Source organism: Protopterus annectens, chromosome 1.part0, assembly GCF_019279795.1.
Source record: "Protopterus annectens isolate FY-2018-M chromosome 1.part0, PAN1.0, whole genome shotgun sequence".
Lineage (NCBI taxonomy): Eukaryota > Metazoa > Chordata > Ceratodontiformes > Protopteridae > Protopterus > Protopterus annectens.
Genome location: NC_056725.1, coordinates 1141817381 through 1141844034, shown reverse-complemented (window position 1 = coordinate 1141844034; position 26654 = coordinate 1141817381). Strand labels below are relative to the sequence as shown.

Genomic DNA, 26654 nt, shown 5'->3' with positions numbered 1-26654 from the left:
ACCGCCTTAACAAAGAAGGGTGCTTCAAGTAGTCTTGGGCTTCTATAGATGCCTGATGAAGGAAAATGACACCTTAACTCTTGAATCTCTGTACAAAATAGTAACCTATGCTTTTTGTTTACAATGTCGAAGTTAAGTTCAATTTCTTCTTTTATTTGGGACATTTTCTGGAGCACCTGCTGTTGGGAGACATTTATTGTAGTAAATTTTCCATTTGCTTTAAGATGATTTGCAGAAGTTTTTGGCTTTCTAGCAATGACTAGATACATTCTGCTGTAGTTTACATTGTGAACTATATATTTTTATCTCAATGAAGTATGTCCATACCGAATGTTCAAATTATTAATTTCCATTTGTCCTGAACAGTTTTAAGTTTTTCATGCACAAGTTTACTTCAAAAGCAAAAAGGTAATAGAGCAAACAAGGCACACAAGTGGAAACAAGGTACATTCTTGAGTGATGGCAGCAGCAGGGAATTAAAATTGTTATGATGCACAAGTGCAGATAGGAAATTACAACACTTCATGTGTCTGTGTTATTACAGTTAAATGCAGAATTACTATGGAAGCTAACTGACAGCAATATAAAGGAAAACAATGGAAGTGCTTTTGTTTATAGCTCGTATAAACTGAAAAATGCTGCTAATTAATATGTACTGCTTCTTTAAAACCCAGTTATCTTAATCTAACTTAACTACTGGAAAAACATGAAACACACATAAGTCACATCAGCTCCGGAAACACTGAGTTGTAAACCAAGGCCATGACTTTACTAGGAATTCCAATATGCCCACTGAAACCAGTATGGGGCTTACAGCTTACATCGAATACAATAATGGATTCCCAAAATACCATAAAAATACTGTGTAGTACAATACAAATACACCCTGCATATATTTATAATTCAGATTAATTTTACAGTTATTTAAATAAACTATTATAGTATTACCAAAATATTTTTCTTTAAGTTATCTGCATTGTTTCTATAAATGTGCATTTTTGCTTTATTTGCTGTGTAATCTGAAATGTGAAACAATGCTTGACATTTAATATATATATTTGGCAAAACATATGTCAACTTGTCCCAAATTAGTACTATGTTTACATAGTATTTTTAAGGAGGTCTCTCTCGTGTGTGTGTGTAAATGTGTGTATCACACCCACACATATCTCAAAAGTGCACCATAACTCTTGCTGTATCTGTTTCTCCATACAATAAAAATCATACCAGCATGTGTCCTACAGAAAATTTACAATGCAATTGTTATAATATTTTGTCAAAAATGTATACAATAATCAGGCTGCAAAATTCCAGAAAAGAGCACATAATTGTAGATATGATAATTATTTCAACATCAGTTTTAAAATTAAGCCTGAAAGCCATAACTGTAAAGCTGAAGCATCTTTGATCTGATTAGAAGATTCTTTCATAAAAGAGTAGGTAGGCCTGGGAGCCAAGTATTCTTGATTCAGGGACAAACTGTACATGGGTATCACTGACGTAAACCCACTGACCCGCTGAAGCTACAGCTGATTCCTTCACACCTGCAATATGAACAAAATATGTGGTTCATTTAACAGATTAACATAACAGTCACATCAACATGTACATCATTTTTACAGCACAATTTTATCCAGTTAAAAAGTAACAAGTTTGAATCCTGATGTGCAAAAATTTCCCAATTTATTTTTGACGTTTCTTGTTGCAACAATTTTTCTTGCAACAAATTTAAGAAGCAAAGCTAAGTGAAATTTCTTTCAACACACGTATGCTGTATCTTCATGACCTTTAACTACGTTTCTGTCCCTGGTTTCCTAAATTCACCAAAATTAATCTTACAATCTTGTCAAGCCTGCTCCACTATTCAAGTCCTGACTACAGCCCATTCGACTTAAGTTCAGCTAATGGCCTAAGCACTTGACAGTACCAACAGGCAAGAATGACAATGCCCATCCTGCAGGAAGAGCTCAGCAAAGTAGGATACAAACTGCAATAATCCTTTTTTTTTAACAAGAAGCATCTTTATTAAATGATCACTTATGACATAGGCAATAATACATTTATGCAAATGAAAACAAACCAAACTGACACAGTCCCAGCTGCAAGCATTTTACATCACAGACTGTATTGACACAATTTTGGTTTCATACATTATACACCACTTATGATCTGCCCAATGATAGTCAGTCAAACAATACACAGCTCATTCAAATATTGACTTCTTTTAAACCTCACCCCCCATGTATTATTCCCACAATTTCCACATTTCTAAAGATCCCAGTTCCAGTTGTTTTATCTCTGTTACTATATTCACTACTTCTAGTACACTTACGTTAGACCTTGATTTTCATTTTCTAGTAACTACTTTTTTGGCAGCTACCATAATTACACTCAGCAAGTCCTTATGATGTCTAGGCAATTTTGGTTCTGTATCATAGCTTAGAAAAATAATTTTCCTAGTTATGCAATTTGCTCACCCAGTATCTCTGATACAGTAGTCTCCAGGCAGGGAATCTTTAAAGTCTGCCAACTCATTAATATGTTCCCTAATTACATCTTTCTTCCCCTATCACACCTTCAACATTTGCGGTCAACCTGAAAATGAATTCTCTGGAGTCTACTTGGGGTATAAAAGTATCTTTGTAAACATTACCAAGCAAAAATCCTAAATCTTCTAGATTTTGTTGCATACTTGAGAGACAAACATATATCCCCCATTGTTTCTTTGTGAATTGCTTATCTAATCTCTCTTCCCAATGCTTTCTAACCTCCTCTGACTGATTCTTTTAATTATCATGCAATATTGTGTATGATCTACTAATTACTCCTTTTTTAACAGCAGCTTTTGTTCAAGATTCTATTAAAAACTCTACCAGTGCTGGTCTTTCGTTTAGGACCCCCTTCCCCCACTTCTTTCTCTTTGCCTATACTCTGATATCAATCCTTGATAGGGAAGGCAATCTCAAACCTGCTGTCCAAATAAATTCTTGGCATCTTCGCATTTTACTACCTTTCCCTCTGTAGTTATTTGCTCCCAATACCTTGGTTCTTTCACCAGTTTTCTCCAATACATTCCAGCCCCTTCTTGCTTATTGTCTGTATCCCAAGTTGCAGTCATCCCTGTTGGCAGAATCTCCTTTCTCCACTCCCACTTTGGCTTAGTTCTTAAGAATACTTTCTGCTACTTTATGAATACAATATCCTGTATGATTACTGTTATTCTTCATAAAGGCCTGCATCCAAAATCCCAGTCTCTTATTGTTTTTTTAGCTTTCCTCTGTTTCATCATCATCCCTTTCCACTTTGAATTATAGGTTTCTACTTGTGCTATGTATAGCAGCCTTAACTGTGTAGCTCTGAAATACCACTTCAAATCGGGCAATCCCAATCTACCTTGTTCTATTTGAAGAATTAGCTTATCCCACTTGACTCTTGCTGTCTTCCCCTCCCAGATAAAATCCTTCAGCACTTCATTAATTGCTATCCACAGCTTCTCCTCTGGTTGATAAAAATATGCATGACCTATGTGTAAGACTAAAGGGACTAAAACATTTTAACTTCTTGTATCTTACTATACATATCCATATAACAGAGCTTCCAATTTCTCAGTTTTTGTATCATCTTTTTAGTCTTTTTCCACATATCCTTAGCTGCCATACCAAAATAAATTTAATCCATACTTTTAAATACTTCATTTTATCATATCCCCATAAATATGTATATTGTTGAACCAATTCATGTGAGGGTACATAATTTACCACCATTGTCTTTGTCTTAGCTTCATTCATTTTGAATCATGAAAAGATATGAAACTGTCTCAAAATGTTCCACAACACTGCAGTGTCCTTTTCTGGTTTTATCAGGTATAAAATAATATCATCTGCAAATAGAGCCAGCATTTTTGATTACCATACCATTTAGATCCTTGAATTTCTGAGTCCCTTATTTTCTTTGCCAATGGTTCTAAATATAATGCAAATAACAAAGGGGAAAGAGGACACCCCTGCCTGGTTCACCTACTCACACAGAAATGATCAGAGAGGAACCCACCCATTTTAATGTTCACCTCTGATCCCTCATATATTCTCCTAATCAACCGTATCATTTTATCAGGGAATGCAAATGCTTCCATTGTCCTGCTCCTAAAGTCCCAACTGACTCTGTCAAATGCTTTCTCTGCATCAAGAACCTCCAACAACAGTGGTATTTTCTTACATTCTATTTCCCTCTGGATCATCAACGTTCTGTTACTGTTGTCAAATATTTGCCTCCCCTCTACAAAGCCACACTGATCTATATCTATCAATCTTGGCATTGCTTTTGAGTTAACCTAAAAAAAAGGTTATCCATGCTAAGACATATGGTACAGCCTGTACTTCTATTAAGTGCTAGCTGGTTTTGTCTTATCTTTATAGCGTTTGCCATTCTTTTAGCCACTATAGATATAAACACTTTATAAACATAGTTTAGTATTGAAATGGGCCTGTATGAAGTTGGATTTGATGGATATTTACTCTCTTTAGTTATTACAACTACCACCACAGCTTTCTTCCAGGATGTTGATACTTCTCCTCTTAAAATACTGTTAAACAAAACCTTCTATATCTTTATCATTTTTCCTTCCTAGCGTCAAAAATTCCACAGGAATACCATCTATTCATGGGGGCTCTTCTACAGATCAGTTATAATCTACCATTTTTATCTCATCTCCTCCTATCCTGTTAGCAACTGAGCCTCATCTACCTCTGACCTTGGCATACTTAATTCTTCCACAAACATTAACATTTGTACCTTTTCTTGATTTCCATATTTCTCTGCTTCATACAGACTTTTATAGAATTTACAAAATATTGCTACCACTTCTACAGGATCTCGTTATCTTCCTTATTATAAGCTCCCTAAGCTTGGCACAGCCCTTTCTACTTTCTGTTACCTGAGTCGTCATGCCAAATGTTTTGTGCTAAATAATTACTATCAAAACAGTTCCTTCACAGCAATCTTTGTAAACTCATGCATATTGTCAAGGTAATCCCTTATTTTCTGTTTAACATTCTGCAGTTGCTGTTCTTCTTGTTCTGTGGGATTCCTCCTATTCTGTAATACTTTAACATTTGTCAGTCCCTCTAAATAATTCCTGTTAATTCTTAACCATCTCTCTCTTTCCTTTATTTCCACCCTACTTTTAAACTCCACTTTAATTTGATCCCATTCCCTAGCTATATTTTCAGAAAAAAATTCTATCTTCTCTAATACCTCCTGAATAATTTCCACTACTCATTTGTTAAATTCCTCTCTTTTCAACAGACAGGTGGGAAAGCGGCAGTGTCTTATTTTTATTTCATTACCCTGTGTTTTTATTTTAGTTATTATTGTTGCATGATCTGAAATAATTATTGGATGCATATCAAGACCTTCAGTTAAATGCACATGTTTCTGTAAAATGTAAATTCTGTGTAGCCTAGCCCAGTTTTAGTATCTTGGGGAATAATATGCAAACTCACCTCAAACTCCTAGTATTGAATTTATATCTTCCATGCTAAATATTTTCATAAATGTCTTCAAAAATCTACCATCCTTTGTTATTTTTCCCCTTCTGCCCCCCAACACATCTCACTGTTGCAAATCAAATTCTAGTCCCCACCTATAAGTAATATTTATTGCTGAAAGCTGATTATTTCTCCCAGAATTTTCTTAAGCTTCATTATATTAGTTTTAGATGGAATATAAATACATGCCAGTATAATCTTCCTCCCTTGCCAGTTGCCCCTTAGTACTATAAATCTACCATTAGTATATTTTTTATTCTCTTCTATCACTATTGGATCTCCTTTTGCAATTAATATAAGTACTCCTGTTTTGCTCTGCCCCAGGTATTCCACTGAATGACCATACTAAAACCCTTTCTTTATCAAATTCACATACTCTGTTCGTTCTGAATGCTTCTCCTGTAGCATAGCTATTTGTACTCTACATTTTTAATATAGTTCACTACTCTTTCTTTTTTGCATTTATCTGTCAGACCATTGACATTTAAAGGGATTACAGAAAGCATCACTGCCTTAAAAAGTTATTATTCCCACCTTTTATAACACCTTTTTTGTTAAATGTCTAATTCCAGCTTTTGTGTTACATGCATACACTGCTTGGCAGGTTGATGATTTATACAGCTGTTGGCAGGTTGATGATTTATACAGCTGTTTCTTCTCAAATCCAATTGGGCTTATGTCACATCTTACAAAACGTTTTGTTTTATTGAAAGCCCTCAACCAAAAAAAACAAATATGCCCTCAATAGCTCCCTAAAACCATTAACTTAATAATACACAACACTATGTACATATTCAAATATTAAAGTTTTACTCTCCTAATAGGAACAAATGTTCCAAACTGACAGCCACACTCACAGACTTGAGTTAACCTAAAAGAAAGGCTATCCATGCTAAGACATATGGTACAGCTTGTACTTCTATTAAGTGTGGTACGGTTTTGTCTTATCTTTATAGCTCTTTCAGCTGGGAAAACACACCACGTAATTTGGCTTTGTGAAAGAGAGATCATGCCTGCTCAACCTGGTTGACTTCTTTGAGTCAGTCACCAGGGCTGTGGTTGAAGGTACTGCAGTGCATACAGCCTACCTTGATCTGGCCAAGGCCTCTGATACCATTCCTCACTAGGGAATTATTGATAAACTCAACAAACTAGGTATCAACCCCTATATCACTAGGTGGGCTGCAAATGGGCTCACAGACAGAACACGCAGTGTGAAAATAGAAGACTCCAAGTCAGACTGCTGACCAGTCACTCGTGGAGTCCCACAGGGATCGGGGTCCTGGGTCTTCTCCTGTTCGGCATCTACTTCTAAGAGGTCCAAGCCAACACAAAGGGACTATGGCTGACCAAGTTCGCAGATGACTGCAAGCTGGGAGCCATTATTAACTCCCCAAGTGATGCAGACATCCTACAGAAATGCCTCACTGAGACCAATGACTGGTGTCGAAATCATAGCCTTCAGCTTAATGCCAAAAAATGCGTCATCATCCCCTTTGATAAAAACTCAGTTCCCACTAATTACCACATCGATGGGAACCCACTGAACGCTGAAGGCATTATGAGAGATCTGGGGACGCAGGTTGACAGCAACCTCTCTTTCAACCACCACATTGCCATTGTGGTCAGAAAGTCCTTCTATATGGCACATCTCATTACCATGGGTTTTGCATCCAGGAAGAAAGAGGTCATCGTCTCTCTCTCTACTCTTCTCTCATTTGAACAATCATCGAGTATAATGCCCCATTTGGCATGTACCTCACTAGACCCATGCAACAGCTGGAAAGGCCACAGAAGTACCTTATGAAGAGGATCCTAGGCATTAAACACATGTCCTACACGGACAGACTCAAAAGACTCCACCGATTCTCTGTCTCATATCACCTACTTAGAGGAGATCTCTGCTTGACTTACAAAGCCATGTGTGACCCACCTCTGTTAGAAATGCTACATCTAAAGAAATCCCAATCACATGCTCCAGAGACCTCAACCTCATTACCACAATCAACAGAACATGCTGGAAGGACAGGCTCCTCACCCAGAGACTGCCCATGCTTTGGAATAGACTTCCCATACATGTCAAGCAGAGCACTTCACTGTCCCTCTTCAACAGAAATCTTGATGAGTGGACGGTTAAAAGAAAGTTCACCCTGGGGATCACTCCACTGACTCTACTTGATAGAGGCACTGGGAACTAAAGTCTGGCGCACGATACCAGGGCCATTAGCCTAGTACACACCTATGAACCTATGAACAGCTGCAGTACTTCTCCCAGGCAGTGTTTTTTCCTCACCTTTTGTAACCGATTTTCTTTCAGGTCCTCTATTTCTTTTTTCTTGGCATCCAGGCAGTGCACTTACTAGTCAATTACTGAAATTTGACCAGAAGTATAGGTTCACTGGCTTTCTCTGCTAAGTTTCTGTTTTCACACGGGGAGAGCTAGAGTTAAGCTGTTATTCAATGTGCAGCCATCTTAGAAGTCCCCAGACTGCAACAATCCCTTGACATAGGGATGCTGGAAATGCACTTCAGGCCCACCAAACTAACATTTGGTGGTAGCCCTCATTACCCAGTGCAAGAATACGTGCAGTCACAGGTGGATGGTGTTGCAGGTTGTCATGGGATGCAGGTAGCTTATCCCCATGTCCAGGGGCTGGGACTAAACTATTCAAATATCCTTACAGACAGGATGTCAGAAAGGACAATAGCAATCCTCATGGCTATCTGAATGACAGACCATACAAATGTTTGTACCCTAGAGGAAGGAATAGACTCATGTTCAGATGGAAGTGACTTGACAGTCAGCAGTCATGGAGACAAAAAGGAATATACAAACGAAAAAAATCTTGCCATCAGTCACCAGAAGACCCCCCCCCCTTAAAATGGAAAACACCCTTAATTTATTTCAACTAGCTTCCTGAATGCTAATGGTCTTCTGCTAGGATTTTTAGCATGGATTCCATCCTGGTAATAGTACTGACACTATTACTTGCAGTTAGTAATCAACAGTGTACCAGGCTAAATAGATGAAATATGCTGTTCTTGTATTTTTTTCAAGTCATTCAGTACCTTCAATCTGATCTCCAAGTTTTCTAAAATAAGACTGGAGCAATCAAACATTTTGATTTTTTTCCTAAATACTCCTTTAGAGGAAAAGACAATTACACTGGAGAAGGCACGACTTCCAGTTATGCTGCAGCAGTAAGTAAATGTTTTCCTGACTGTTTCCACTTGTAAATATTTAAAGAGTTGAAATTCTCTTTGATCTGGTACATTTGGTACTGCATATTTGAGGAATGTGCAATGTGGTATAGCCTCCCATGATAAAACTTAGAAAACAATTTAAAAAGAAGGCTGCAAAGTGATTCAGCTACTTTTAAACTTTAGACATGATTACTGAATGCGTAGTGAGCAAAAAAGAAGCCACAATCTCTTCAGAGGTGTATGGTGTAAAGTAAGGCACTGTTGACTATTACATGCTACCATAGAAGGAACTGCTTGGGGAATTTAAAGCAATAAGGAAGCTGGACAATTTTACAGCAATGACCAGCAAACAAGATGATAAGATGGTAAGACGGTAAAAGCCATGAACAGACATGTGACTGTCTCTGACGAATTTCAGTTGCACTATGATGATGTAAGTGACCAGGAATCTAACCTTCAGCCTGAACATGAAATACTAAAATCTAAACTGGTAGACCATGAAAACAGCACTTGAAAAAATATTCAAATCATTACAGTTCCCAAGAAAGTAGAAGACAGTAATTGTTATAAATTGTAAAAGCTGCAGAATCACAATAATCTTAACCAACTAGTTATTGAAAACTGTATGCACTCATAAATGCAAAACACTGTGCCATTGTCTCTTCTGTCAGCTCATCTGCATTATGTAAATATTTTACTGCTGTCTCTGTCATCACACATTACAAATTGTGTATTACTGAACATGTATTAAATATCCTGTTATTGGAGATTTTCTCTCCTTATCATCTGTTGTAAATGGGTTCTATGCTCAGCTTTAAACAAATGCTAAATAAAAGAGGCTGGTTAATTAGTTTCCAAGCACGTCAAATATGACCTGAATAGATCTAGAGAGTCTATATGCTTTGTTAAATGCTGGTAGTGTGGGTCTGACCAAGATAGCTGAGAGTAGCAAATGGTGAAAGCTCTGTGACTGACTTTTCTCTGACAGAAAATGTAATAAAAAAATAAAATTTGATACTTCCTGGCTAATTTTATTTAGTCTAGCTTGGAAAAAGATCAAATATTAAAAGCAGCATGGCCCAGCCCACCTATTAAAATAGGTGAACATGTGGTCAGATTTGACGACGACTATTCCAGTAAAGTAATGAGTAAAAGAAAATCCTGTTTATCACTGAACAAGGAACTTAAAAGAGCAATATTAAAGTGATTTTGGTGTTTCCTGCAAAATTTCTGAAGGAACCAAAACATTTGACACAGTGGAGGACGCATCCACATTTGTTAATAGCAATAACATCCTTAATACTGAAGAAATGGAGTGGAACAGTCTGAAGAGAGAGAGAGTGAGCTGAATTCTTGGAAAACTGCTTCTAAAACCAAAAACCCTAAAAATACTACTTTCTGAAAAAAGGAAGCTATGTACTTACCATAATGCTTCTTCTATGTTGTCTATTTTAATTTATCCTTGACATATGGGTTCTGTTCCGATTATAGGAACCAACTTGGACATTTCTACAGCTTTTGCGGGCCAAATACTCTCGAGCCTCACCTCTACCCACAATCCTTCTCTCCTAATTACCTCAAATCTAGTTTTCAGATTACATATAAAAGTCTCAGATAAGGAAGCCTCAATGGAAGCCATATCTGCTATGTCTTAATGATCACAATAAGTTATACATACATTATCCATTCCACCAAAGAGTCTTCAAAGGATGGGGGATGTAAGGAGGGGAGACAAGGATAAATGAAAATGGACAACACAGATGGAATGTTATGGTAAGTACATAACTTCTTTATCTGATGTGGTCAATTTTCATTTTATCGTTGACATATGGGGCAGAGTCCCCAGCTAACTTAGACCTTAGGAGAACTCACCGAAGGGCATTCCTGAGCACCACTGAACCACATGATGCTCTTCTCCTAGAGACCAAATCCAATTTGCAATGAGTAATAAAGGTATGGGGAGAAGCCCAAGTTGCTGCTGCACATGTTTCATTCACTGAAGCTCTAGATTGGCTCTAGACATGGCTACAGATCTTGTAGAATGTGTCTTAACAGACCCAGGCAAATCAATTTTTTTCTTGTCACAGATAAAGGACGTACAATCCTTAAGCCATCTGGCCAATGCCACCTTGCTGACTGGTTTACCAGATGTTGCACTTGAAAAGGAGAGAAATAGTTGGTCAGCTTTTCTTATGTCTTTCATTCTGTGTAGATAAAAATATAATTGTGAACATCTAACAAATGCAAACAGTATTCACCTTTGTTTGTAAAATTGGGAAAGAATACTGGTAAACTAATAGTCTGAATGTTATTAGACTCTATTACTGCCTTAGGCAGAAAATTGGGACTTGTCTGTAAGTAAACTCTGTCTTTGTGAAAAATCAGATAAGGCGGTCTACATGATAAGGCTTGAATTTCTGAAATCCTTCTGGCAGAGGTTATTGCCACCAAAAGTAAAGTTTTCCATGACAAATACTTTAGATTACAGTGGCAGATGGTTCAAAGGGGGAGTGTACAATAGTTTGTTATATTAGATTTAGATCCCAAGGTGGAGTAGGATCCTTAAAAGGAAGTTTCAATAAAAGTGTCCCTTTTAAAAAGGATTTGCAAAGTTTATCAGAAGCAAGGGGTGTTCTTCCAAACCATTATGGAAATGTTAAATTGCTGTTAAACTTTAATGGTAGATGGGGAAGCTCCTGCATTGAAAAGAGAGGCTAAAAAATCTAAATTGTTATCAATAGATGCAGAAAAGGGGTCAATATCCATCCCTTTGATAAGCCCAAATGGTAAATCTCGTTCATTTACTAGTACAGAGTTTACGAGTAGAAGGCTTATAAGAGAATTTGACATGCCGGGGAAGAAAGATTAACTCACATGGCAATTAATGGAACTGGAGGAGCTATGCTATCAAGTTGAGGTTCAGAATGTTTGGATGATCTAATCTCTCTGAACGGGACAGAAGGTCTGGAGCCAGGTCCAGAATCCAAGGTTGCTGAATTAGATAAGGCCGAAGAAAAAGGAACCATACCTGTCGAAGCCAATAAGGTGCTGTGAGGATTACTTTGCTCTTCAGCTTGAGTGGTTTCTGTAAGAATTCTGGGATTAGAGGTATAGGGGGAAAGTCATATAGAAGTCTGGGGGTGGGCAAATGTGAAGAAGAGCATCTCTTGGTGACTCCCCTGGAGGGAGATCAGGGAAAAGTAGTTGCTGCACTTGTAGTTTAGGGGAGAGGTAAACAAGTCGCAGCAAGGCTGGCCCCATTGACAGAATATATTTTCCATCACTTTTGGATTGAGAGATCACTCATAAGGCTAGAGAATACATCTGCTCCGTTTGTCTGCTATCACACTGGAACTCCCCAGAATGTGCTTTGCTATCAGACAATAGTTGGAAGAGATTGCCCACTGCCACACTGAGTGCTTCTCGACAAAAAGGATAACATTTGGTCCCTCCTTGTTTGCTGATGTACCAAAATACTGACAAATTGTTTGTCTGGATCACAATTGTTCTCACAGGAGGAACAGCTTGAAAGGCTTGCAACTCTAACAGCACTGCTCTTAGCTCCAGAATATTGATATACAAAAGTTGGCCTCTAAGGGGGACTTAGTGCCTTGGCCAGAAAAAGATCCTGCCACCCCATCTGGGAGCCATCTGTGGTCACTATAGCCTTGGGGTCTTGAAGGAGAAAGAGGCAGCACAGGAGAATTTCTTTGGAATGTATCCACCAAGCTAAATCTTTTCTGCAGTGACTGGTGATCAAAAACTGATCTAACATGGGCTGGTACAGCATAGACCATTGAGATGGAGTTTTCATGTGATATCTTGCTAGGGGAACTAGAGTTATCTTTGCTGCCATGGAACCTAGAGCCTGTAAAATTAGACGAGGAGGTACTTTCTTGCTGTAAAAATTTTTCTGAACCTGTGTTCTGATTTTCTGAAGTCTCACGGGTGGAAGGGATGCTATGGTCATCATATTTAGTAGTGCTCCTATAAACTCTAAACTCTTGAGTTGGAGTCAGTTGGGATTTTTCCTAATTTATAGTTATTCCTAAGTATGCACAGGTCTGCAGAACATAATCCCTTGCTTCTATCAGTTGATGCCTGATCAGAGCATTAATGGGCTAGTTGTCCAAGTAAAGAAACAACTGGAATCCTTGCAGTCTCAAGTCAGCTGCTACTACTGCCATACATTTGGTGAACATACTGAATTGGTAATGACTGGCTCCTAGCTGGAAGTGGAGAAACCTTCTGGAGTGTTTGTCCATTTTTATGCGATAATACGCATCCTGAAGATTTATCAAGCACATCCAGTCATCCTTGTCCAAAAATGGAAGAATGGACAGTACTATGACCATCTTGAATTTTGTTTGTCAAACTGATTTGTTCAAAACACTATGATCCAAAATTGGTCTCCAGTCCCCTGTCTTTTTTGGCACTAAAAACAATCTTGAGTAAATTCCAGATCATCTCTGGTCTGGTGAGACTTCTTGAAGGACTCTTTTATCTAGCAGTTTTCAAATTTCTAGAACTCCTGGTTCTCTCTGATTGGTGGAGCATCTGGGACTTTTTTGCATATGAGGAATGATGGGAAAAGGGTATGGTTTAACCTCTGGAAATAATCCATTGCACCCCAGAATCTGTTGTCATATTTAGCCAGCGGTTTTGGTGTAAAGATAAGTGTCCCCTGACTGCCTACACATGAAGAAAATTGGGCCTCCTTTCAGGAACGCTGAAAGGGCTTACCCAGGAAGGAGTCCCTGATGCCCTGGTTCTGCGGACCACCTCTGCTGGATGGACACTGTCTTCCTTTGTAGTTACAATCTCTGCCCCTGGGGGAAAAGACTCCACATGTGTCCTGGAAAGGCCCTTGGAACTTTTTGAACCACATCTTTTCACCACTCCTCTGGTTCCTGGAAAAGGATCTTTGGGGAATGGAAAAATATATGCCCACAGCAGAAAGGGTCTTGCCATCCTTTTCACACCTAGATAATGCCTCTCTAACTTTAGGGCCAAACTGAGATGATCTGTCAAAGGGTGCACTGAAGAATGAAGACTTAAATGGCTCTGCAATATCATACAGATGCATCCAGGTGTGTCTCCTTATGGCTACGCCTGAACCTGCCACTCTGGTGGTCCCCTTGGCTGCATGCACAATGAGCTTCATGAACAAGTTTGACACAGACTTCAGGGTGGCCAAATGGGAAGCAATTTTTCTTGGACTCACTCAGTAACAGCTCCTGCCAGGGTATCTGCCAGCTCCTTGATCAGATCCCTATGAAGTCTGGTAAAATGTGTCAGGAAATTCAAAGACCTTAAAGCGAAGGTCGATGAAGCATAAACCCACTTCCCAAATCTATCCATCAACACAGACTCTCTGTTGGGTGGATGGATAAATTAACTCTCCTCAGCAAGTCCCTTTTTGGTGGCAGCTGCTACTGCTATGGCATCTACCTCTAATCCTTTGGCCCAACATTTTTTATCCTTAGGGGCATATAAACGCTTGTCTGGTCTCTTGGGGATGGGTTCAGTGGGGTCCGGTGTGCCTTCCTTGCCTGCTGAGAGATCAACTAAATGAGCTCATCAGCAGGCAGGGTCATCCAAGAGGTAGAAAGGCGAGTACCGAAAGCCTGCAGGTAAACTGATTCTTCCAAGGAAGGATTTTGGGACTTCCAGCCACCCCCCCCTTCCTGTTTCAAATATTCTAGGATGCCTCCAAAGGAGACATCATCAGGGGGTGACCTTGGAGACCCTTCCCCTTCATCAAAATCAGTGTATTCCATGATCGCTTCCTGTGGGGAATCTAAGTGCTTCCTCCTGTGCTTCTTCTTATGAGGAACCTCCTCAGGGGAATAGTCTGGTGAGGTATCAGAAGATAAAATAACCAATGAGCAGTGCTATATAACAACGAAGTTGCCGATACACAAACTACTACGCCAAAAAAAAAAATTTTACTGCAAAGCTTTTGGGTTAACCACCCTTCATCAGTACATAAAAATAATACATTTTCATCTCCACTTTTAAATAGGGATTAGTTGAAAACACATGACACAGCCAGCCTATCATCATCAAGTAACAATTAAAACATTTAAAACAATAGTGCCTGAATTTATAAAATATTTAGAAATCATCATTTGTACACTAAAAATAGTAAATTGACTTTGATATTAAGAAAGAGAACTACATGTACTTGCTATATATTTTCTCTGCCTTTTTACCAATATAGGTTTCAGACTGAAAGCATTATTTAAACCTGGTTCAGTGTCAGCCTGAAGCCTAATGATCCATTCATGTTCGTTTAATTCTAGTATATTATTCATATCACCTCCCCTGCTTCCCATAACAACTGTATCTATTCCTTTAAATTTAAACATATGTTTAGACTCATTTTCAGAAATATGCTTACTGAGCGCATTAGTGGCCACATTTCTTCTAATCTCTGATTTATGTTCCACTATCCGCTCTCTTAATTTCCTAGTGGTGTTACCTATATAGAATGATGTACATGCTACACACGTAGCTAGGTATACCACTTGAATTGTATTACAGGTTGCAGAGGTTGTGAAAGTATATATTTTACCAGTTATAGGATGCTTAAATGTGTCTGCTTCATCATAAATATCATTACAGTAACTACAATTATAAAATTTTCTTGTCCTAGTCTTCTTTAAGACCTCTCTCTTAACATCTCTAAAATCCTTATAACATAATTTTCTTTTTAATGTTTCAGAATTTCTGTAGGAGAAAGACGGTCTCTCCCCTACTATACTTTTGATCTCAGACATTGCCATTAATATTGTTCAATTTTTTCCATTATATATCGGACATCCTTAGTATTAATATTAAATGTAGTGATATATCTAACTACATTTTCTTTTCTTCCTACTAATTGTGTTGCTTGCACGATAATTGCACTAAAAACTGATTTATATCTATCCTGCCTTCCTTTAACAATATCTTCATATATCTCATTTATTAGCTCAGTGGGATATCCATTATCTTTAAATTCCTGCACCATCTCTTTAGCCTGAATGACAAAATTATTATCCTCGGTGTTAAGCTAACTCGCTCTTATCAATTGTGCTCTCAAGGTACCTTTAAAAGTATGCGGTGCATGCATACTATTCCTATTAATATATCTGCAGACATTTACATTTTTCTTATGTATGGTAGATTCTTTCTTACCTTCTTTTTTATAAAGTTGGACATCTAGAAATACTATACTCTCATCTGATACTGACATTTTAAATTTTAAGAAGTTTGTGGACATATTCAAATATGTAACATATCTATCCAATTCTTCCTTGTTACCTCCCCAAATTAAAAAGCAGTCATCTACAAATCTTCTATAAAACATAACATTGCTATTCAATGCATTCTCTTTACTATAAATATAGTGTTTCTCCTACTCATACAGTACCAGATTAGCATACATATTTGTTACTGGGGTTCCCATTTCTACACCAGTCAGCTGCAAGTAAGGCATATTGTCAAAAATGAAGACATTTTTTGTTAATACTACTTCTAGCAATGTACATATACTCTCTATTTCCCTAGCCCATAGGTAAATTTCAGTATTTAAAAAATTATGTATGGCCTCCACTCCATAGTCGTTCGTAATCACCGTAAAGAGGGACGTGATGTCTAATGTTACAAAGATAAACCCTCCACCAACATATTTTTCAAACCAATCATGTAGATCTGACAAAAAGTTATTAGTATCCTTCAATATACTTGGATATTTACATAAATACTTCCCTAGTATCATCTGTAAGTATTTTGAAATTGGTTCAGTTGACCATCCACCCCCTGAGACAATAGGTCTCAGGAGTGGATTGATTAGCATTTATGAATCTTCGGGATCCCATATATTTGTGGGATCCTGGGACACAGAACAGAGAAATAATTAAATAAATCAATTGTTATGTCATTAGTGAGTTACAAATCATATATGACCATATTTATATCTGAAATACATTTCCTAACTTCACCATACATTATTTCTTTAAAAGTCAATGCATCACACGATATAGATCTGAAGCATTCTATATATTTTTCCTGATCCGTTATCACTACAGTGCCCCCTTTGTCTGCTTGTTTCACTATTAGCCTATCATCTTTTTCCAACATCTTTAGTGCTTTATATTCATCATAAGTCAGACTGTACAATTTATTTATATTTCCTTTAGAATAAAGGGCTCTTAATTCCCTTTCAACCACATTTGCAAAAGCAGTCAGAATAGGACAAGTCAAAGGTGTAAATGTACTTAATTTTTTACAAACAGATGTTTCAGAGTTCACGTCTTTAAAAATTAGTTTAAGACTCACACTTCTGACAAATAATTTCAAGTCCATAATTGCCTTTACTACATTGTCACATGAATTATTCGCTGTGGTGCAGTGGTAGCATTGTTGCCTCATAGCAAGAGATTCTCCCGTTTGATTCTCGGCTGGAGTGCGAGGAGTGCCTTCTGTGTGGAGTCTGCATGTCCTCCCCGCAGTTGGGTGGGCGTTCGAAAGACATGCGTAAATGGGCGTGCCTTCGTTGAAGGTTGAACGTTGAGCTGGCACCTCGGCGTTCGTGAAAATCTACTGCCAATCATTAGCAGAGCGGAGTTCCGCTGTGGCGACCCCTAACCGGGAAAAGCCGAAAAGACAAACAACATTGTCACATGAATTAGGTATAAATTTAAGTCCCTTACTTAATTGATACGAGTGAGTAAGCTTAACACTGAGGATAATAATTTTGTCATTCAGGCTAAAGAGATGGTACAGGAATTCAAAGATAATGGATATCCCCCTGAGATAGTAAATGAGATATATGAAGATACTGTTAAAGGAAGGCAGGATAGGTATAAACCAGTTTTTAGTGCAAATATAGTAGAAGCAACACAATTAATAAAAAGAAAAGAAAATGTAGTTAGATATGTCACTACATTTAATATTAATACTAAGGATGTCAGATATATAATAGAAACAAATTGGACAATATTAGTGGCCATGTCTGAGATTAAAAATATAGTAGGGGAGAGACGGTCTTTCTCCTACAGAAATTCTGAAACATTAAAAAGAAAATTAAGTTATAAGGATTTAATAGATGTTAAGAAAGAGGTCTTAAAAAAGACACGGGCAAGAAAATGTTATAATTGTAGTTGCTGTAATGATATTTATGATGAAGCAGACACATTTAAGCATCCTATAACTGGTAAAATATATACTTTCACAACCTCTGCAACCTGTAATACAATTGAAGTGGTATACCTAGCTATGTGTGTAGCATGTACATCATTCTATGTAGGTAAGACCACTAGGAAATTAAGAGAGCGAATAGTGGAACATAAATCAGAGATTAGAAGAAATGTGGCCACTAATGCTCTCAGTAAGCATATTTCTGAAAATGACTCTAAACATATGTTTAAATTTAGAAGAATAGATACAGTTGTTATGGGAAGCAGGGGAGGTGATATGACTAATATGCTAGAATTAAAAGAATATGAATGGATCATTAGGCTTCAGGCTGACACTGAACCAGGTTTAAATAATGCTGTCAGCCTGAAACCTATATTGGTAAAAGGACAAAGAGAAAATATATAGCAAGTACACGTAGTTCTCTTTCTTAATGTCGAAGTTATTTTATTATTTTTAGTATACAAATGATGATTTCTAAATATTTTATAAATTCAGGCACTATTGTTTTAAATGTTTTAATTGTTACTTGATGATGATAGGCTGGCTGTATCATGTGTTTTCAACTAATCCCTATTTAAAAGTGGAGATGAAAATGTATTATTTTTATGTACTGACGAAGGGTGGTTAGCCCAAAAGCTTTGCATTATTAAATTTTTATTGTTTTGGCATAGTAGTTTGTGTATCGGAGGTATCAGAAGATGACAGAATTTGTATCAGAGGTTCCTGAGGATTCGGCACTTGCTGCCCCAGTGGAGACACATGTTGAATGACTGAGCTTGAGGAAGGTATTTGCTTCAAGGAGGAAGGGGACAACTCAGTGACTGCAACAGACAAGGCCCTCTCCATTGCCCTGAAGGCTGGACCCCCAAAAAGGGAGGGGATCCCGGAACTGAAATAGACTGCCTCAGAACTGTGGTCACTCCCCGCTCTGATGAGACAGCCCCAAAGACAGAAGCCAGAGCCAACTTGAACTGTGACAATGGTCCAAGGTACAGGGACGGCTCCAAAAAATTGGAGTGGACACCTGCTCCTCAGAGTAGACAGGGCTGAAATAGCTCTGGGAGGTCTCCAGATCTAAAAGAACTGAAGAACTCAGGGCAATAATCGGTTCCAAAAGAAGACAGATCTCCGTAAATGATACAATCAGAGCAGGATGACTCAGAGCTGGAAACTCTTAATACTTCGGAGGGTCAGTGGAGTAGTAGTTAAAGGGGTGAAAGAAGGTTCAGCTCCTAAACCCACAGGGGTCGGAGCCAAAAGGAGTCCTGTAAATCCTCTCAACCACAGAATTTTATTCACCAGTCTCTCCACTTTGACTTCTGTAAGACTTTTGGTGGAACAGACGCACATTACAGAGAGTGATTTAAGCCCTTAGAGAAAAACTTCAGGTAATTCACCCGCAAAAGGATTGATTGATGGGGAGTAAGCTGTTCTAGGTGAAACTTCTTTCTGTACCATAGCAATACTCTGTGCCGATGTAGTCAGTGTTGAGGAAGAACCAGGAAGCAATACTTCTCATGCCGAAGACTGCATTTGCTGGCATAACGAAGACTTCGGCATCAAGGCTTTAGAATCAGAAGCAGTGGTCCGTGCTGATGATTTTTCCGGTACTGAAGCCTTAGATACAAAATCATTGCATCCAAAGAACTTTTATGAACTGAGGATCTAGGTGTTTTATGTGTCCGTGCTGAAGGAGATGATGGTACAGACTTCTCTTTTTACCCTTCTCAAAGGAGGACAAGGAAGAATGTGAAGAAGCATCAGTTTTACTTTCGTTGTGAGCAGATATAGTCTCTCCGAAGGTGGAAGGAATCAAACCTTTCAGGATTGATTTATTTTTTTCTTTCAACCAGAGCCCTATGACTAAAGCCACAGCAAATACTACAGTCTTCCTGTAAGTGGACAGAACCCAAACAATAAATGCACAACAGGTGAGCATCTGAGAGAGGGATCTTACAGCCGCACTTCGACATTTTTTTGAAGCCAGAGGGACCCTTAGGTTTTTGGCCATAACAAAAAGGCTGGAAAAAGCACACAACACACTTATACCAAAAAGGAGGGGACAGAACATGCACTAAAACAAGGATACTAGACAGAAAAGCTTTCTTTCTATTTTTTTTTAAACAAAGGAAAGAAGAAAAAACATGAAAGGGACCATCAACAATGAGTACAAAGTACACAAAAGTGTACAGAAAGGAGGCTATTAATTATAGCAGAAGGTACACAAAAGTGTAGAGAAAAGTGACAGCAGCTAAAACTTGAAGTGTAAAAAGGTAGCAATATAGGAACATTTTGCGAACGATACAAGACAATAACAGCAGAAAAAAGAAAAATGTGAAGAAAAATTATCAGAAAAATCTACTTAGTTCAAGAGCTATGACGAATGCATATGTCTGGAAAAGCTGCAAATGAGATCTGAGATAATTGGGAGAGGACGACTGTGGACAGAGGTGAGCTCGAGACTTGAGCTGTAGTAATGGCCAAGTCTGTCCTGATAACTGGAACCGAACCCATAAGACAAGGATAAAATGAAAACTGACATCAGATCAACAGCTTTGCCTTTTAAGTAAAAGGTTTATACTGGTGTTTAAGACTCAAAACATATGCAAGAATGTATTTATATTTTAAGTGAAAGCATTTTTTCATAATGAGGAACATTAAGGGTTAGTTTTACTGTTTATCTACATTTACAGTGAAATACGTGACATATTTAATTTAACTAAACCTATAAGTGTGTTTCTAAATGTTAAATACTTTCTGTAAGCAAATGTCATATTATAAGCAATGTAATTTGTAACTTTCAAGCTATACAAGTTATGCATTTTATTTTATTTAGTCAACATCACTTAGTATGTGCATTGCTGAGTTAACTGCATGTAAGATCTAAGCAATAAACTAGTTGGATGTGTTGAAGTGCTGATGATTTTGTTTTCCTTGTTCCTGTGTAATACATTACTTTCACAGGTCATTTATGAAACAAAAGAAACTGAGAAAGCTTGAGAGCAAAAGAATGTTCTATATCGTCAGAATGCTACAATTTTCCCGCCTTGAGCTGTGCTGAAGAAAATCTGGGTCAAAGTTCATCACTGATGTCTGTGAAAGAAGAAAAAGTACTTTCTATTTTTTTTTCTTTTCTCAAGTATATATGTGAGAAATCTACTCAAAATAACACCTCATTTCATTTCTTATAAATGAAGAATTGGTAAGACAACAGATATAGTAATGTTATATAATATATACAACATATAGTAATGTTGTAACATATATTTGCTAAAATTTTACATGTTAACAGCTTATGCTGCAGTGCTATTAACATTAGCTGTACATATTAACTCGACATATTAATTAAAGGAAGTAAAGTTAGATGTTTGTTACCGATTAGAACAGCTTAAAAGAACTAAGAAGAATGAGAAACGTACAGAGAAAATTAGCAGCTGCTGTGTGCTGTGATGGTCATTTTCACATGCTGTAGACAGATTCTGATGTCAGCATGTAAAGCTTAGATCAGAACAGTGGTTCACAATGGCTAAACACTCGTATTCAAATTAAATAAGCAAAAATTATTTTATATATAGTCAAGACTGTAATATTACAACTAATAAAAACAAACATCTTATTAATATGCATATAGACAAGGAATGCAATATCTACTATGTTAGAATAATAAAACAGCAGAATCAGCACATTAGGAAATATGTACACATACTGTAATATTTAATAGAGAGGTATTGATTAAATAGCTCACTGATGAGAGATTTTAGAAATACAATATATATAGAACAAATTACTACTAAGAAATAAGACAAAAATATATTTAAATAACAAACTTCTTTTTAGAACACGTCTATTGCATATACTTGCAAATGACAGAAATGTGAATGTACAAGATCTCATAGAATTTACATAGAAAATCATATAAACTATTAATAAATAATATGAGAAATTTGAAGATTGGTCATGTAAACTTTGAAGCATTTTACATGTTGAATGTTATTAGACTCACTACGACTATCTGAAATAACTCATTTCATAAGTCAAAGTTGAAACAGGAGTGTTTTACTGCTGACTCAGTACATTAATTTTGATAAAAATTAAAGCAGATTTTTCAATATGTTTGAATCCAGGAAAGGAGAATGGGATTTAAATTGAACACTTTGTAACTTCTGAATACAATATAGACTTCAATTATTTTGACTTCATAGAAATAGTAAGACATTCTCTTCAATCTTAGTAATGTGCACATTTTTATGAAGCAGTTTAATAAGCTAACTTTTTTAAAAAATATCTTGATATATGATGTGTTAAAAAGCATTACAGAAATTTGAAATGTAGGCACTTGTACTTTAAAAACTAATTCAGAGCTTTTTCTTAGCGCTATAAAGTATGTGTGTGTCTTTTGATATGACAAATACGTATCCACAATGATCACTTTTGTATTACAGTTTAGTATGGTGAGATTACCTTTGACCTGTAAGTATACAGGGTCTATATCAGAAGATCGAGTTTCAAAACTTTGAATCTGATATGGTTGACACCATATGGTCGAAGTCTTGAAACTTCGAATCTTTTAATGGAGATCTTCGTACAGCACGGAAAGGGAAGATTTCCCTTTTCTGCACTGTAGTGAGACCTTGGAGTTGATATATTTAAGTAGCGGGGGTGTGGGGTGCAGGAGGGCTTGCCCCCCCCCCCAGCTTAGTGCATTTAAATGGTTTGTTTTTGTAGGTTGTTGTGTTTTATTATATTTTCGATGTGTCAAGACTTCGATTATACATTGTCGACCATATCAGATTTGAAGTTTTGAAACTTTGATAATATAATATAGACCCAGTATACAGATGTCTTTATCTCTTCAGGTCCCACTCTGTTATACTTATTTATTTAGAGATCTAGTTATAATAATGTTGAATGAGTGAATACTTTAGGAATATTAAATCTGTCATTTATACTGCAATTATATAAATACATATATAGTATACTATTTTTGTTAGATTATTTAATGTCTATGATTAATAGAAGAGGATTACTAAACTTGTATGTAGCAAATGGGGAATAGTTTTAAATGGCAAAATATATAACTAAATTAATAGTCTCTTATTATTTTTACCTATATATAATATTATATTAATTACTTGTAAGTCATGGTAACTTTTGGCTATTTTTTTGGATAAATTTTTAAGTGTTGCCAGATAGAGCGATAGATTAGTAGTTTGACTATTCAACAGGCAGACTAGGAACTTTGGTATCCATGATAGGTTGTATTTTATTAGTATTTTATACAGATGTAGTTGTAGACTTGTGTTTGGTTTTGTTATTTTTTAGTTTGTAGAAAGGAAGTAGTCAAAAAAATCTGTAATGTTAAGATAGTGTCAGAGGAAAACAATCGAGACATATATAATTAAATGAATGTGGTGGATAAATGTGTCATATCTTTTAAAAGAAATATTTTTAAATTCACAGTATGCATAGTTTTAATCTATTGTCTATTAATGTAAATAGACTAAATAATGTTAACAAAAGTAAATCATTAACTAAATAACTAAAATTAAACAGAGAAGACATTTTATTCTTGCCAAGAGACTCACTTGATGAAGATATACAATATTTAAATTACTTAGGCTATGAAATGCTTTCTGCTTCTTTTAAACAATAAGAAGAGTGGAGCTGCTATACTTTGGAGAAAATGTACTATAATGCCTAAGGTCATGGAATCCTTTAATGATCCTACAGGAATATATATACTTGTAATAATTAAATATAATAGCACACTCTGTATTAGCTAACTTTTACTGGATTCCTGGAATAGGTGCAAGAGTGGCTAAAGATCACAAACTTATTACAAAGTCATTTGAAGGTTAGTTTAATTTTAGCAGGAGATTTTAACTGCACATATAGTATAGAAGATACAAGTGAAAAGAAGAAAGCTAAAATAATAGCATAAGCAAAAGCATTATGTAGATGGATTATTAATAAAAATGTAGTTGATTTACTAGGAAAAAGCAGAGGATAAGTCAATGTTCTCCACTCATTATTCTTATGTGCATGGGACACAAACTAGAATTGGTAGGATTTATGCCTCTACAGATTTACTTAATAAAGTGAATTATTTTAAAACTATTCGTTGTCCTCTATCTGATGATAATGCATTAAGTATTAATATAGTAATGGATATAAGAAAATTTAAGGTTATTTGTAGAATCCCAATATCAGTATATATGATGAAATTAAAAGAGTAAGCGTTACCATAAGGAACAAAATGGGGATTTTTTTTTCCTTGAATTATAAAGGTCAGGTTAGTAATGTCATACTATAGCACTAATTAAAAATGCATATTAAAGATAGAATGGGAAGCTAGGCTAGTAATAAAATGAAAGAACGGTATAAAGAATTGTTAGACATACAAGATGAAATACACAAAGCAAGGTTTGAACAACAAACAAAGAAATTAGATAATACTGAAATAATTAAAAAAATGACAAAAATATCAAACAGTTTTAAAGTAATAAAATTGCATAGTTATGCGATGACTTAAAAAATCAACACAGATTAGCCAATAGAAGCAAGATGTTAAGCAAAAAGATTCAAATCAATATTATCTGGAATCCTCATATTAATAAGCTTACTTCAGGTATAGAGAAAATGCTTAATATTTTTAAAAATCCATAAGGATCTTAATAAAGATAAAAATAATAATTCAGATGATTATAAAATTGACAATTTAAAGAAAAATGTTACTAGTAAGTCAAATGATCAACAGATATCTCAGCTGAATAAACCTATTACCCTGACAGAAGTTAAAAAAGCTTTCAAAAAAAGGTAAACATGGTAAAGCTCCAGGATTAGACAGTTTAAGTATGGAATTATATAGACTGTTTCCATTAAATATTTTAGAATTACTGAGTGACATTTTCAGCACAATTCAGCGTGACAAAATAATTCCTCCCTCATGGAAATTTTCTGTAATCTCACCCATACATAATCACGGAAAGCATAATAAGTTAGTCTCCTCATATTAGACCTACTTCATTATTAAATTTAGGCTATAAAATATTTACTTCCATTTCCGCCACAAGATTAAGAGATATAGTAGATTAATTAATAAAAAGCAAACAGGATTTAAAGTCAATAGATTAATGTACAATAATATAAAAAGGGTGGTAACCATCTTAGGTTTAGTGTATGGTGGTATTATCTTCCCAGATGTAGAATCTTATGGTATCCTAAAAAGCAGAGAACTGCTTATAGAAATCATATAAGGTTATGAGAGTACAGTGGTATTAGCTTCCCAGATGTAGAATCTTTTCTAATGCTGCAAGTTTTAACTCTATTAATGGATAGACTCAACAAGAAATTGGCCCTAATTAGCTTAGCTACCAAGAAAGCTTTTGATTCCGTATATTGGAAATACTTGTTTAAAACTTTTAAGTGTTTGCATTTCCAGAACAGTTTATTGGAATATTAAAAAACCTGTATAGAGACTCCAAAGCATATGTTAAAACTGGATCTTACATTTCTGAAGCATTCACTTTAAACAAAGGCATAAAACAAGGGTATCCCTTGTCCTCTTTATTATATGCATTAGTTATGAAACCTTAGCTAATAGTATAAAAAGCAATGGAAAAAATGATGGATTCTCAATTAATGCATATTGTCAATCTAAAATACAGATTTTTGCAGATCTGTAGGAGATTTAAATTATTCAACTGAAGAAATAGTTGAGAAAATTGAAAGTTTCAAGAAGTATCGCTGCTGAAATTTAATAGCAGTAAAACTGAAACTTTAGCATGAAATCAATTACTAGACAGTATGTTTAAGGATAAATATAAATATAATTGAGGATGAAAAGAATTAAAATATTTAGGAATAAAAATCTATCCAGATGTAAGATTATTAATAATTTTGAAAAAGTAACTGAAGTGTTACTTATTAAAAATGAAATTATTTGACAGGTTAGTGCTTATTAAAATGTTTATATTACCCAATATATATATATATATATATATATATATATATATATATATATATATATATATATATATATATATATATACACACACACATATATATATATATTTATATATATATTGCATTCGGAGAAAAACTTTCAAAGAAAATAGAAAAAATGTTAACTTCATTGTCATGGTATCCTAAAAAGCAGTGGATTGCTTAAAGAAATCATACAAGATTATGGGAATATGGTGGTATTAGCTTCCCAGATGTAGAATATTATTCTATTGCTGCAAGTTTTAACTCTATTATACTCTGGATAGACTCAACCTACACTAGTCAATAGAAAACCATCCAGCAGCAGACTATACTAAATTCATATAAGTTTATTAAGGATGATAAATTAGAAATATTTAATAATCTTTTCATCTAGTTAATAAAATTTACCTTAGAAGGAAATGCATTTCAATCTTTAGACTCTGCATATATGAAACCATTTCTTAAAATAGTTAAGAAATATGTTTTTGAAACTCCATTAATATCAAAATGGAATTTTTTGTGTTTTCCTATTGCACATACCTCTAGATTTAAAGATTTAAGGAAACTCGGAACAATGTTAAAATGAATTTACTAAAAAGGAATGGATTACCATTATGGTCTGATTGCTCTGAAAAAGGAACAGCTACATCTGCACAATATTTAATGAAAGAATACAAGTTAGATGAATCTGCTAACCAGTTAATATTGTGCATCAGTAAGAAATTAAATTAA

The 26654-nt window shown here is 35.8% G+C and overlaps 1 protein-coding gene across 3 annotated transcripts in view; it reads right to left on the bottom strand.

Annotated features, from left to right (window-relative positions):
- Positions 1 to 747: 747 nt before the first annotated feature.
- The window catches only part of USP45 (ubiquitin specific peptidase 45), a 2611314-nt gene continuing 2585407 nt past the window's right edge, over positions 748 to 26654 (bottom strand). For all 3 annotated transcript variants that reach the window (XM_044065122.1, XM_044065103.1, XM_044065112.1), the window contains one exon: positions 748 to 1544. In XM_044065122.1, the coding sequence (XP_043921057.1) occupies positions 1414 to 1544 (131 nt within the window). In that variant the 3' untranslated portion in view covers positions 748 to 1413. The remainder of the gene's footprint in view (positions 1545 to 26654) is intronic.